Genomic DNA, 14,391 nt, shown 5'->3' on the forward strand with positions numbered 1-14,391 from the left:
AGAGATGACTAAAGACATGCTGATGCTAAACAACTTGGGTTTTTCTACTTAAAAACAAAAAGGATATAGAAAACGAAACCTTAAAGAAAAATATATAACAGGGAGTAATTTAGTAAATTACTAGGCTCAAATGCAAGAAAATGCATTCCCCACCCTCTTTTCTCTACTCTCCTCCTATGGAAGGTTTTCAAACTTACCATACCCTGGACCAAACTAGAAAAAGAAAATTATGTGTTGAACTTATGTTTTAGTTTTCCCTCAGACAGTAAAGAATCCACCTGCAGTGTGGAAGACCTGGGTTCGATCCCTGGGTTGGGACGATCCCCTGAAGGGAACGGCTACCCACTTCAATGTTCTGGCCTGGAGAATTCCACTGACAGAGGAGCTTGTTAGGCTACAGTCCATGGGGTCACAAAGAGTGACTTTCATTTACTACAGGTGGGAGAAAACTCTTCCAAATAAGTAAAATGCAGAGTATCTTAATACAGTATCCACTTTGTTATTTAAATTGCTTTCTTTCCCATAAAACTAAGTGCAATGGAGCAAAAGTTCTGTGTTTGTCACCAATCCTTTATTGAAACTGGTAACTTACACACTTTATAATAGAACAACAAAAATAACGTTCAATATATACAGCCTTTGCGATGGACTATTTGACTATACACAAGGCAGAGTGATAACACAGTCTAATCTTCATAATAATTTGTGCACAAAAAGACACCCAACAGACAACATGTGAATGTTATACAGTGAAATGACATCACAGGTCCAGTGAAAATTCAGCCTAATACAAAACGTACTCATCTATTGCAAATGACATCTCTAAAGGCCCAGAGCTTGTTCAGTAGTAATTTTACCCAGAGTCTGAAGCAGAGATTTGGTGTGTGGCTATAAGTCTTTTAAGTGAGACCACCTCTGCAGACAAGTTTGCTATCCCCTGCTTCAGAAACAAATTCTCTGGGTCAGAGACTTTGTAACCACTGTCTTTCACTTCCACCACTCCAGTTTTGAAACTACTCTGAATTTTGCCATTAAGTTCTTTTTGATGCCAGTGTTCAGATTTGAGAGACCAATCTTGAATGTTAGTCACTTGGACTGAAAAGGGAGTGAGAGAAGAATGTACCAGGTTGGGGGTGGTATGCTTCTCGAGTTCGAAATGTCTCTTCGACGTCATGTCAACAGGAGAGGAAAGTTTTTGTGTGCCCTCAAACTCATGATCGAAGGCTTCCACTTTTATCTGCATGGCTTTGCCTTTAATCCGAAGCTTGTGTGGCAAGGCAGAGGAATTCACTTCTGGAACTTTAACCACTGTGGCGTGGACACGCTGAAGTTCGACGGGAGAGTGGATCGGGCCCTTGGGAACCTGCTGCTCATCTTCTCCATCGGATGACTTTCCTACTGCACCTTCATCAGTTTCCGATGTCCTCGGAGAGTTACTGGAGGACCGGTTGACCTGCAGCAGAGGGGGAGAGTGCGAGTATCCGGGAAAGGAATTCCCCATGTAGTTCTGATACACGGCCCCTCGGTAGGCACCCCGGTCATCTCTGGGTTCCCTGGCATAGCTCTCCAGTTCCATTGGCTCTTGCTTGATGACCTGGAACTTGCTTTCTGGGCTTCTGCAGCCACTCTGCACAGGGCCCTCCTGTGAATGTTCTAGCGAGGATACTTCTGAAACATCAGACAGAGAACTCTGAGGAGAGTGCTTGATGACAGAAATGCAACTGCTGGCCACCATCGAGGGCTCATGCTCATCCACAAAGGCGCTCACAGTGGATTTGGAAGTCTGGTAGTCTTGAAAGTACACAGCTGTAGAATTACTGAGTTTCTGAATCTCCTGGGCGTAGGCTGTTGAGCTAATTAAACCAAACTTTAATTTTAGGGAAAGCAGTTCAGCTTTTAAAGTGGCGTTTTCTTCTCCCAGTGCAATGAGTTTGTTCTCCAAAACCAGGTCATTCAGTCGACGTTTCTCCCGGGACCTCTTGGCAGCTTCGTTATTTTTCCGCCGCTTTTCCCAATACATGGCATCTTTCTTCTCGTCGGGAATGAATTCCCGTTTCCTCCGACATGCTGAGGACTTGTTTTTCCCCACACTTCCTTCACTGAGAAGGAGTTCTTCCCCTGTCGTCAAGTCTTCGGAGACTTCGGTCAAGGCAGAATTAAGCACCATCATCTTGTCCACACTGGTACCAGCATCAAGAGATGCCTGCTCCTTCTTGATGCTCTGCATTTTTCTCAGCTGCATCAGCTGCACCTTAACGTATATATGCAGTGCAGGAGAAGAAGTTATTTCCTCAGTATTCTCAAGTGCTTTAAAAACTGCAGTTTAAAATCCATCAATATTCTTCCTTTTGTTCTACCATCCAGAATAAATCTCTCCCGCTCCTCTTGCTGAATGAAGTAGGGGTCTTCTAGATGACCTGCAATACACGAAGAGAAATAGTTATCTATTTGGTAAATATTTATTACCAGCTGTGTACAAGAAACTACATGAAGCATTGAGGGGCAATAGTTCTGTCCTTCAAAGAGTTTACAAGTTTGAAAAGAAAGTAAGTACCCAAATACCTATACTGTAAAGGACAAGTCCCCACTGAGAACTGTCAGCAGGGGAATATGTGGTCCAGGGGAGTGAGAAAAAAGAACAGATCTGCCCTGGGGAGAAATAGAAGGCGGCTGTGTTTCAGGAGAAAAAACAGTGGGGTGGGGCATGTGGGGATAGGACATTACAGGAAGGAAATGACAGATCGCCTCTGGTTAGTACATTTTTAAATAGTACTTGCATCTTGTGGGGCTTCTGAATACCTTTAGATAGCATTTATATGACTGCCAAGCAAACCAGTTCACCTCATAAAAGGAACTTTTCCAAGAAAACCTTTTAATGTCAGTAGACAGATTCTGTAATTATATGGAAAACAGAAATGGAGCTAGATTTTTATTTCCACAGAAACAAAAATAAAAGTCACACAAACAACTGAGTTGTAGTTGTTTAATTCTTATGTGGTTTATGTCACGGTCATTCTGCCAAGTGACTCAGCACACCTGAAAAGGACTCTTCTCAATAAAGCTGTCTCTTTGACACATTTGTGCTAGGAGAAAATGCTTTACTCCCCCCTGGTTCCCTCAAATTCATTTATCAAACATTCACTTAAAGTTGTAGCATCTACAATGCCTTTTTTGATCCCGATAATTCTGTCATAATAGATTTCACTGATATAGTAGTTTCAGACTAAAACAAATGGTTGCTATTCAAAGGGATTTTTTTTTTAAGTACAGTGCCTTCTTGAAACTTAAAATTATTTTAAACTGAGAGCATTTAATTATGGAAAGAATTTCTTTCCATTTTACCAATTAGTTTCAAACAAGATATAAGAACTCGAAAACAGGACTATCAACTAGCTTCCTTTTCCACTGATGACAAATTTATAATCTGAATTTGGCCTGACAGGAGATAATAAATCCATATTAGGCTCCAATAACAATCTTTTCATGGTGGTTTCGGATCTGTGTTTCTGGACAGGGTTTCTCTGCCTCGTTTTCCAGTAGGTTATACTTTCATGAAGGAGATATGGTAAAAAACTGTTTATTCAGCACTATCTGTATATAGCACTCTCTCTGCCCCATTAGAAAGATTTAATGTTTTCATGTCCCTATTTCTTTCTTGTGCATAGTTTTATATTGACTAATGAAGTTTAATTTTATCAGTTGGAAAAGCCTGCCAGCTTCTTGTGTCTTTTCAAGAAGGAATAGAAGGAATGATGTAATCACTTCAGGATCATCAAGGATAAGGTTTAATGCCACATTTTCGTCCATCAAACTGAGCCAATGCAAACAGTGAGTTGCAATTCAGCAAAACTTAATGGTTATGAATACTGAGCTTCTGTTTGTCTTTGATAATATCTTTTAGTGGGAAATGAAGGCAACAAGTCTGCCACAGCAGGCAGTGATGGTGTGAGAAAGGGAGCTTCCTAGTTATCACTTTAGTAAACAACACTACTTCCTATATTTGCACTTAACATTTCTTGGTCTGACATGAAAACTCCTTTTCCGTCTACATACTGGATGGATTATTTTCTTCTGTCAATAATTTGTATTTCTTAAATCTGTTAAGTCCTCCCCACTAAAATCAAATGAATGCTGAAGCAAGAGTAAAAATTCCAACTCCAGGAAGGTAACTATATTGAAGTTTTCCAAGATGCATTTCAAATCTCCACTGTACCCCCAGGTACTACTATTTATTTCCTTGTACACTATGATTCTAAGTATTGTTTTCACTTGACAATCTTTCTCTTCCATGCATTTTTAAATTTATCCTTTCCTTGGAAAAAAATTAAATTCCTTCTACATTTCATCTAACCTATGAATTGTTACAGTTACGCTTTTGAAATGCCCCACCATTTTGTCTGTATTACTCTTTCTAAACTTTTTGTTCTTTCATCATTTCATATCCGTTTCATCATTTCAAACCTATGTTGAGTGAGTTGAGACTCTGATTTCAATCTCTTGTTCCAAAGAATCACGCTGAGTCTAGTGTGAGTGAGGGCAGGCAGGCAGCCCTTGCCACACCACATAGAGAAAATAATCCTACTTCTGTTTAACAAAAATATCTCACTTATTCTAAAATCTCTTAACCCACTTCTATGTGTCTAAGTACTGTATGTCCACTTTTTCATCTCTATAACTTTGTTTGGTATGTTCAAAACCTGCAGAAAAATCTCATTTCTTTTCAGTTAATCTTCTTCCAATTTCAATTTCACTAGGTATACTAGAATCTGGATTCTTCCCTCATCTGCACATAGTAACTGCCTCTATGATTCCACCAGCAAATCACCACATACTACATAAGGGTATTTTCTATAATATTTATCAAATAACTTTGCTGTGTTGAAAAGAATTTATTAGCAGTTCAAGATACTATAGAGAGAGGTGCTGATTTTGTACAATGTTTATCTTCCTACATGTTTGTTTTGTATGCCCAACTAGAATACCGATTAGTTCAGGGAGCAAATTAATATATTTGTATCCTAGCAACAAACTGAACCTCTTAGGTGCTCGTCATTTGACTGACACTTATTTGCCTTCTGTAAGAGAGCTTTGTAACAAAAACTTGCTGATACATTCTTTTAAATTTGATATTATTACATAAATTATAAAAAAGTTTGTTTTACTTATTAAGAGAGAACTTCTCTTATTCATTACTTGTCTTATGCAACAGATATGGAGCACCTACTGTATATCTGGCACTGAGCCAGACTTGGGGCAGATAAAGATGGAAAGAAGAATCAAACTCCCAAGAATCAAGGGACCCCTTAGTCTTTGGTGAGAGGCAGGCTCATGAATACAGATGAGCACTGTACTCACGCGCGGGTGTGGCAGGAACGTTGCCAACATGGGGAGTCAGTGTACGTACCACGTTGTTTCTAGCCACGTGGATTTTTTCTTGGTATGGTGACAATAAAAACAATCATTACAGGTGCCATTTACTCAATACTGACTATGCAACAGGCACCCTGAGCCTGGCCTGTCATTATTTCACTGCTCTCATAATAATAACCACTTTCAGATGAGAAAACTAAGGCTGGGAGAAGTTAAGCAACTTGCCCAGTGTCACACAGCTAGTTAGGTGGAAGAGCTAAGATTCTCAGTTCTGTTCTTCTCATTTCTGTGTAATATATACCCATTTACTAAGTGATTTGGGGGCAGCAAAGCACTATTAGATGTTGCCAGAACTTCTTTCAGACAATAAAAGTACGATCTGGAACTTTTCTCCATCTTCCTCAGAGTTGTTTTATATCCTGTGATTATTTAGTGAATTGAGAAAGCATTCTAAATTTTCATCTCTCTCTAAAATTTTAATCTCCTGGCAGTCCTATATGCTAAAATAAATGAGAAGAAAAGAAAAGTCACAGCTGTTGGCATTGTCATCTGCGATTTTTTTTCCCCACAAACCCAAAATATATCAGTTTTCAACATGGGGAAAGGGTACAGTTAAAACAAAGAAGACTGAGCGACTTCCCCAAGATCATGCAGCACTAGAAGGCAGAGATGTTGAGGGGAGAGATCTATCTGTGCCTCAACAATAAATTTAAAGAGCATGCAAAGGTGGATTGCAGTGCTTTCTAAAAACATCAGTATTTATGTTCAACTAATACCTTTATTTCAGATTCCAGTGTTTTCCCTTATGATTAATTTAACAGTCATTTCACCTCTGCCTCAAGTTTTCAGATCACCACTAATGCTGTGTTGTATCAGTCACCGCTAGTTTCCTTTCTGGTGAGTGACATTAAACGCCAATTCTATGATGCTGGTGTGTTCAGCACGATCGGTTTCATTACACCCATTAGATAATATGGCTGCTTCTTAAAAACACAAATAAAAAGAGAAATTAAGAGCAGGAGTCATCACATTCCAATGACACATTTTCCCACACCTAACACGGACGTGCCATTGCTAATTAATGCTTTTTCATAGTACATCACAAGATTTAGCCAGGAGTTGTTTCGTAAGCCCAGATTTAAAATTCTACTGAAGTCAGATGACCTAAATATTGTTTTTAATTAAGATTAAATTTGGTTTAGAAAATTCTCTAAACAAATAAAGCTTTACAACACAAATTCTAGCCCTAGCTTCTTTTTGAGGAGGGACCTTATGACTTATGTTTACAGTAACAGACCCTTTATCTTCCCTGGCCTCCAACACATCTCTCAGGGAAATACTAGTGGACAATTTAAACTTATTTCAAAACAAGAAAAGAAACATTTTGTTTCAAGCATCTAAAATCTGACTAATAGCTTAGACATTAAAACCTACTATGAAAAAATTTTATTATCTCTTTAAAGAGACTGCAAATTGCTTCTACTCTATACTCTGATTTTAACATTCTGTCAGTACAAGATGAAATACTATTTGGTATGCCCAATGATTTGGAAATATTTTAACAGAATTACCTCATTTTTCCTCTACTCTCTGAATGTACTATTTACACTCTCAGAGATATAGATACCATTAAAGAAAAAAAATCTTTTATGTTAAACTACCTCTCCACTAGGAAGACAACGGCTTAGTCTTGAGATAAGTGCCATTTTAGTGAAAAAAGATAAAGTTAATGAATCAATTCACAGTTCTTTAAACTAGTAATACTAGCAAATATTAACCTACATTTTCTTCCTGTGGGTAAAATCCATGACGTGATTGTTTCAATAAAATGCTTTACTCTCTTTTCCTGGATGAAAATAAAATCTGGGGATGAGGGATGAAAAAACTAAGGAAACACTGAAGTTGCACAAGGATCTTCTAATCAGGCTGAAAAATAAAATGTTTTTTTCAATTAAGAAAACTATGTTAACCCTCATAAATGCCTGCCATTAATAATATAATTCTGTCTCTAGTAACATAGACTTCAACCCTGAAGTCAGAGAGAAATGTATACTTGATCAAGATATGAATACACACATAAACAGATTCTCACACTCTGCCAAAATCTATCCTATAATAGCAACAAACTGACCAACATTTTCTATTCAGGTACTTCTGTAAATGAATGTGTCAAAACCAGAGAAAGTTTATGATAAATGAAAATACTTCAAATTCCGTGCTCTCTCATCTTCAACAAAGGGCTACTTGAAAATTAGATTTAAACTTAATAAGTACAATGACAATATTGCATTTTACTATAGCACTGATATAATTTATGGGATTGAAATACGAAATAGTATAGTATAACCTTTTTTTTTTTTTTTTTAATAAAAAGAGTCCACTATTTGTAACCGAGCTCTTAATGGAAATATTCTGAAGACTACTGGGGGTAAATGCATACATGCTAACACAACCAAACAACTTCAAGGCTTGAGGGAGGGGAACTAGAAGGGTGGGGGTGATGAAATACTAATACATTAACAGCAACAAAAACATGTGCAGTCACTTCAAAATGGGGACCATCTGCTTTCTTGAAACTTTCAAAAAGATAACTTCTCATTAACTAGCAACTAATCTGAAATCCTAAGGGACACCAATAATCATGAAGTAACCCAGTTATAGGAAATTTCTGCAACAGGTAAGTAATGCCAGAATACATGCAACATGTGGCAATGATGGGGAAAACAGGGCGCGTGCGGGGCTGGGTGAGAAAAGGGTATGAAAGGGCAAGGTTCTGAATGTTCCTAATTAAATTGAGGAGTCATTCCAGTTTTCCTCAGCTTGACTTTTTAATTTCTTGTTCACTTTCTTTCCCAGTGAACAGACGATTACACATGTCATTTGCTATGTGCCTCATGAGCAGAACAGATTATTTTAAATGTTTATTTTTAGTGTTTATTTGAAGGCTACTTAATTCCAGTTTTAGATCCCTAGAAAGTTAATTAATAAAAGACACCATGTTCTGAGAACTAAAAGGCTTATAAACACCATTCTGCTTCCAAAGAAAATGAATGCTCAAAGCACAGATTATTATGAAAGGTATCTAGTAAATCTCTACTACACTTTCTTATCATAAAAACAAGCTAGCATACTCTAATTAAAACCATATGAGAAACTGTTTTTTTAACTGCAAGAAAGTTATTTGTAATGAAATTTGAGAGATAATTGGGGTGGTGGTAATATAACTTCATTTTGAAACTGAAAAGCTCTTATGTAATGTCTGTGATCAAAGGTCAATGTCTTTCGACATTCTCACACAAGTCCAATCTGGATAAAAATCAACTCAAATGTAATTTAGAAAAATAACAGGATATCAAACAATGTGTTAACCCTGTGAAATACAGGCATACCTTACAAAAACAAGAAATGAATATTAAAGGAAACTTCAATTACATTGTTTCTGTCATATTTTGAATTGAATCCCAAGTGTGCTCTCATTCCTTAATACAAATTAAAAATAAACAACTCTGAACAGCATCAATGCCATCTGGATTACAATGGAAATAATGAAGTATGTGTGATTTTACTTGGGTAAAAATAAAGCCTCGGCAATATGACTGTACCTTTTCCATTCTATGCTGCAATCACATTCACGTCTCGGAACTGACTCTATGGACCAAAGCAAGGTCAACTAGAAATATCCACTCAGCTGGTGAGTCAAGCATATTGCTCAACATGGGAAAGGGCCCAAACAAAGGGTTTTAATTTTCAGGTTGTTGCATCACAGTGATGTTATAATTGCACTTAGCAAAGATAAGTCTTTAACACAGAAAAGGAAATTGTTTCAAAAACTCCAGTGAGCTTGCACTCATATTCAGGGAAGAGACAGAGGCCCCCACCCCCCCCCCCCCCCCCCCCTCACCCCCTCGCCTCCCCCACAAACCCATTTTTCAGGTTCCTGGCCTGGACTGCTAATCAATTTCTCCTAAGGTCCACTTTCTTAAGTCTAAACTGGGGATGATAATAGAACAGTCAACACAGTGCCTGGCACAGGCAGGGTCCATGTTTAGTAAATACTAGCTTATCATCTCATTTCTGAAGAATAAGCAGCATCAAGGCAACGATTATGATTAGTTCCAGGCCTAATTTTTGCCTCTTGCAATTCTTAGTGAAGCACTGTTCTATGTTACAAGGATAAACCAAATGAAATTTAATTCTACGTTAATCGGTCAACCACTGACAGTTTCATGGGGCATATCCTAGGGTTTTAACCATAAAGGATGCACACACTCCCTCCCAGGATAGCTAATCTGTGAGGTCTAACCAGCCTGTGATTTCAGACTGGAATTTTAGATCCAGAGATTATCCAGGCCCAGGAAAACCATCAAAAGAAGTCAAGGGAACTGGTAAAAGACAGCTGTTTGGCCCTTTTTACGCCATTAATGCTACCATCAACTCACCTCTCTCTCCTTTAAACAGTTCCCCCAAACATTAATCCAATGACTTGGGAAGTATGAGGTTCTGCAATCCTGTCAAGAATTTCCTTCAAACTAAAATTACCATTAAATGAAATACCAAGTAGTTTTGAGAGAAAAATTAATCAATACTAGAACAACAACAACAAAAGCACAGTATTTCAAGAAGAATCTTTAACTTTAGGCTTAGTTCAAACTTCAACCCTTATTGCAGAGACTTAGTGAAAAATAAAGATGAATATTAAAATACACACACACACACATATCTGCTTCCCGGTCACTTAAGTCACTTAGACAGGAAGCATTTACTGAGCTCCCCACAACTCTCCAGCTAAATAAACAGGTTTTATTCCCTCAGTTTACCTCGGAGGCCTATCAGGGCAGTGCCCAAGACTGGGGCCTGGGACCCAGCTCTTCTGAGCCCAGAGCCTGTATTCCTAGGTAGCACTTCACTGTTTCCTAGCTACTGACCTGCCTGAAACTCAAGAAAAACCATTAGGGACGGGGGTGTAGGATTTGATCCCATAGAAGCCAACTTTTTAAACAATACACTTTTCGCTGATGGCTTTTAGAGAACTGTGACGCTGCCCTGAATTTACCGCCATTTATTGCATGAGCACAGTCTCAGAAGACTTATTGCCAGGATGAAAGTACCGTAGTCTTACTCAGCAGGACAGCGGTATCCCATCCACACAAGTGTTGTGATTTTTAAAAATATTTAACTCGGGGGGATTCGAGTTCTCTCTACTCTAGCCACATAACTAATGTTCAAAATATATATATACCGACACTATATATATATATATATATATATACATATATATATATATATACACACACTTGACTCGACAGTCAAGTTGGGGTCCTCCTTGTCATTATCAATACTAAAGCGACCCCCACCCCCACCCCCAATTTTTGTGGTCTGTTGACATTTGGTGGTTTTCTTAGGTCTTTTTCATTTTACAAGAATCGGAAGCGCTCCTCTCGGACACACAACGACGCTTTCTCGAACAAAGGTGTCGGTGGTGCTCAGGGGCTCAGCGCGCAAAAAGAGCAAGAAGGCAGGCCCCTGGAGCAGCCCGGGCCGCGGCGCTGAAGCGCTCAGGGGGCCGGCGCGGAGCAGCCTCGCCCTGGGTCCCTCCAGCTCGCCCGGCTCCGCTCCCCCAGCTCCAGCTGCCCTCTTCTCTCTCCCTCCTCCCTTCCCCTTTCCCTCTTTCCGCGCAAGGGAACCTAGGGAGCACTGCACTCCCCGGCAGCGGACGGTCCCTCGGCGGCCCCCGCCCGTCCCCCGCGCCACGCCCCCCCCGGGCCCGCCCCCGCCGGGTGGGCGGCGCAGCGGGGCCTCAGTGCAGCCTAGACCCCCGCGCCAGAACAAAGGAATGTGGGGAGGGGGCGAGAAGGAGGAGCGCAGGCCGCCTTGCAGCCCCGGTCCAAGCGCCGCCCAAGGGCGCTCCCTGCCGTTGACCGAGGTCCGCGCCCGCCCCCCCCCCCCCCCCCCCCCCCCCCCCCCCCCCCCACCCTCAGACCCGAAGGGGCCGCAGTTGGGAGGAACGCGCTGGGAGGAAGGGAGCACCCCTAAGGTCGCGATCGGAAGGTGGCGCTACGCGGCCCCTTCAGGCCCAGGGCTCCCAACCAGAGCTCCTGAGTAGGTCGGGGGTCTGACACTGGGGCCCTGGAGCAATATTAGCTTCTAGGAAAGCGACTTCAATTACTTGGGGCAATAAATTTGTTCCAGAGGTGAATCTCCGTAATCTTTGTCCCCTTCTCTGCCAGCTCCCCGCCCCTGAAAAACCCTCCACAACCCTGCTCTTTAATTATTTTACTATTACATTAGGGGGAAACGATCTGGCATATACACACCATCGTACACACATATTCACACACACACTACATGAGAGTCCAGGAATAAATTAGAAATCTGAGTATATTACATAGTCACATAATTCTCACATGAATAAAACTGGGACATCCATTAAAAAAATACAATCTACTAACCTATATCTGTTTCCCATAAATCATATCTGGTCTGGACGAAAAAAAAAATGTGAAATAATACTGTGGCCTCATTCGCTGTTATTTACAAAAGCCAAGACCAAAAGATGACACTCGGTCATCCCCTGCTGTTCTCAGGGAACAGCACTTTCCTAAAGTGTCCTTTAAAAAGATAAATGGGAGTCAGCATCCAGCAAATCACCGGGCTCTGCGAAATGCCTTCCTAAAAATACAATCTTATCAAAGGTCTCTCGGAAGGCGTGGAGTTAAAACTACAGCAAATGGCCTTGAACTTGTATTTGCACACAGCCCTGGAGAAAACACCAGAAATAGCGCTGTGAGGCCACAATTGTTAAAATGCGATAGTTAGGGCTAAATTTAGAAGAACGCACATTTCATTTAGGGCAAAAGACGCACATTCGGCAACATGAGCAAACTCAATGCTTACCCAGTTGTCTACTTGCTTGTTTAAAATATCCTTTTAAAAAACTGTTACAGTGACATTTTAAAGGCTGAGATTGTCCTACTTTCTTTGTAGCAAGATTATAAAATCACGTAATTAGCTCCCTCTTCCTATGCTCACTGCCAGCAAATTCGTCAGTTACATAATGCAACATTTCCAGGAAACTATTATGTGCTGTCTTGTCGTGTCTGAAAAAGCAATGACAATAAGGTGAAAAAAAGGGCTGATCGAACGGAATGCATTAAAATTAGGAAGGTGGGGAGGTGAACGTCACAATGGTTTGTCCCAGATTTAAAAAGAATAGTTCAGAACACCAAAGGGACGAGCTCGGGTAGTATCCAAGATCAGAATGCAACCCGAGGAATTCTTCCTTTTCTGTTTTGTAGGAGTGTTAAAAAACAAAAAAAGACACATCCTTTTCGTTTGGGACGTAATATACAGGCAAATAATGATCTAATATCCAACGCTGCACTACAATTACCAAATCATTGCCCACGTACGCGCACATTCCCACATTAACCCTTAATCCTTGCCAGTATTTCACCGTGGGCAGATTATGCAATGTATGCAAGGACAAATCCCACAACCTCCCCGAGCGCTGGTAAAACACGCTGACGACAAACAGGGTGGAAAACGTCTGTGCAGACTCAGCCCCGGACACAAACAAACGCAGCGCAGGCATTCTCTGAATGCCGTCACCGTTCACGCTACCGACGCTCTTTCTCAACGAGAAAATCAAGACTATTCCCCACTACTCAGCCCCCTTCCTCTCCTCCGCTGCCAGTCCCACTGAAGGGACCAGAAAGGAGAGAGCGCAGCCCTTCCCCACGAGATGGCTCAGCCTCCCCGGCGCTCTTCTCTACCAAAACATCAATTTTCCTGAAATCAGGAGACATTATGCAACAGCAGCGGGGGGAGCGCAAGCCAGCCCGGACTACGTGCCGGAGCGAGGGTGCTGCAATCAAAGCAGCCACCTTAAGGTGGCGAGTCCCCTCCTGACAAGGCAGCAAAAGTTTATGTAATGAATGCCCCGCGCACACTCGCAGCCGCGGGCCAGCCCAGCGCACAGCCGGGCCCCACGCACAGCCCGCCCCGCGCCCAGCGCCCGCCGGCCGCGCGCCTCAGGAGCCCGCGGGGAGCCGGGCGCCGGGCCCCGGCCAGCGGTGGGCGGAGCGCTTACCGTGATCCTGCTCTCCGGCTGGCGAGTCGGGGCGGCGGGAAGAAAGAACGGGGGCCAGGAGCCGAGCCGACGGCGTTCGGAGACCGGGGTTCGGCCGGGCCTCCGGGGCGGCAGGCGGCGGTGAGGGTGCGGCGCGGGAGGCAGGCGGCGCGCCTGGTCCGCGGGCGCCGTGGCCGCGCCGGGAGATGTGTGTTAGTAGGTCAGTTCCGAGCGCGGCGCTACGTCGCCACCCGCCAGCCCCGCCGTGACGGGCGGCCCCAGCCCCAATCGCCGCGCCGGCACCCGCCCCCAGCCCGCCGCCAATGGCCGCAGACGGCGGGGGCGGGCTCTCCGATGCCCCGCCCCACTCCGCCCCCGCCCACTCCTCCTCCCGGCAGCGCCACCAGCACCCGGCCCGCGTCCCTTCCCGGCCGTGGTCACCACCGTCGCTTGAGTACCGGGAGGACCAGCGCTCCGCGCCCCGCGCCCTGCTCCAGGGTTGCGCAACGGCCGGCGAGGCCGCCTCGGTTGGGGCGAGCCTGGGAAGGGGCCGGAGACCTCCGCCTCGCCGTCCGGTTCCCCTCACCGCTGTCTTCACCCTCTCGGTCACCGAGGTGCCTCCCTGAGCCCAGCGACCCTTGCTCGCTCGCCAAGGCGCGTTTTGTTTCCCCGCACGCCGGCCTAGCTACCTGTTGCTGACCGAGTACCGGGGCTGAGAGCCGCAGGCCTCTTCGGCCGGGGCGTGGCAGGGACCTCCGCCGCCTCCTCCGCGCACACTCCTGGAGGACCCCTCCTCCTGGAGGTGGGCGAGAGGGAAGGCGGGGGGTGCTGGCTAGCGGCCAGGACTCCGGGCGGGCCGCGGAGGGGAGAGGGCCAGGCAGCGGATCAGAGCCCAGGGTTGCTGCGTAGGCAGCGGTTACAATGCTCCGCGCGCGTCTCCACTGAGAGCGCGA

At 43.5% G+C, this 14,391-nt stretch overlaps 1 protein-coding gene across 8 annotated transcripts; it reads right to left on the reverse strand.

The window, feature by feature from the left end:
• Nucleotides 1–549: 549 nt before the first annotated feature.
• Nucleotides 550–14,185, reverse strand: NFIL3 (nuclear factor, interleukin 3 regulated). 8 transcript variants are annotated; one of them, XM_060408487.1, is made up of 4 exons: nt 9,810–11,066; nt 7,153–7,296; nt 6,147–6,353; nt 550–2,417 (listed from the first exon to the last, which is right to left on the reverse strand). In XM_060408487.1, exon 4 carries the CDS (start codon nt 2,240–2,242, stop codon nt 854–856), a length of 1,389 nt encoding a protein of 462 aa, XP_060264470.1. In that variant the 5' UTR covers nt 2,243–2,417; nt 6,147–6,353; nt 7,153–7,296; nt 9,810–11,066; the 3' UTR covers nt 550–853. The 8 variants fall into 8 exon arrangements, with proteins under 8 accessions (XP_060264470.1, XP_042098266.1, XP_060264472.1 ...); XM_042242332.1 differs by lacking the exons at nt 7,153–7,296; nt 9,810–11,066 and adding an exon at nt 13,460–13,653; XM_060408489.1 differs by lacking the exon at nt 7,153–7,296.
• Between the last annotated feature and the right edge of the window lie 206 nt (nt 14,186–14,391).

This window comes from Ovis aries, chromosome 2, assembly GCF_016772045.2.
Source record: "Ovis aries strain OAR_USU_Benz2616 breed Rambouillet chromosome 2, ARS-UI_Ramb_v3.0, whole genome shotgun sequence".
NCBI classification, from domain to species: domain Eukaryota; kingdom Metazoa; phylum Chordata; class Mammalia; order Artiodactyla; family Bovidae; genus Ovis; species Ovis aries.

Coding starts and splice junctions, on each gene's coding strand:
- NFIL3 (XM_060408485.1), bottom strand. CDS start 2,242: ATGCAGCTGAGAAAAATGCAGAGCATCAAGAAGGAGCAGGCATCTCTT.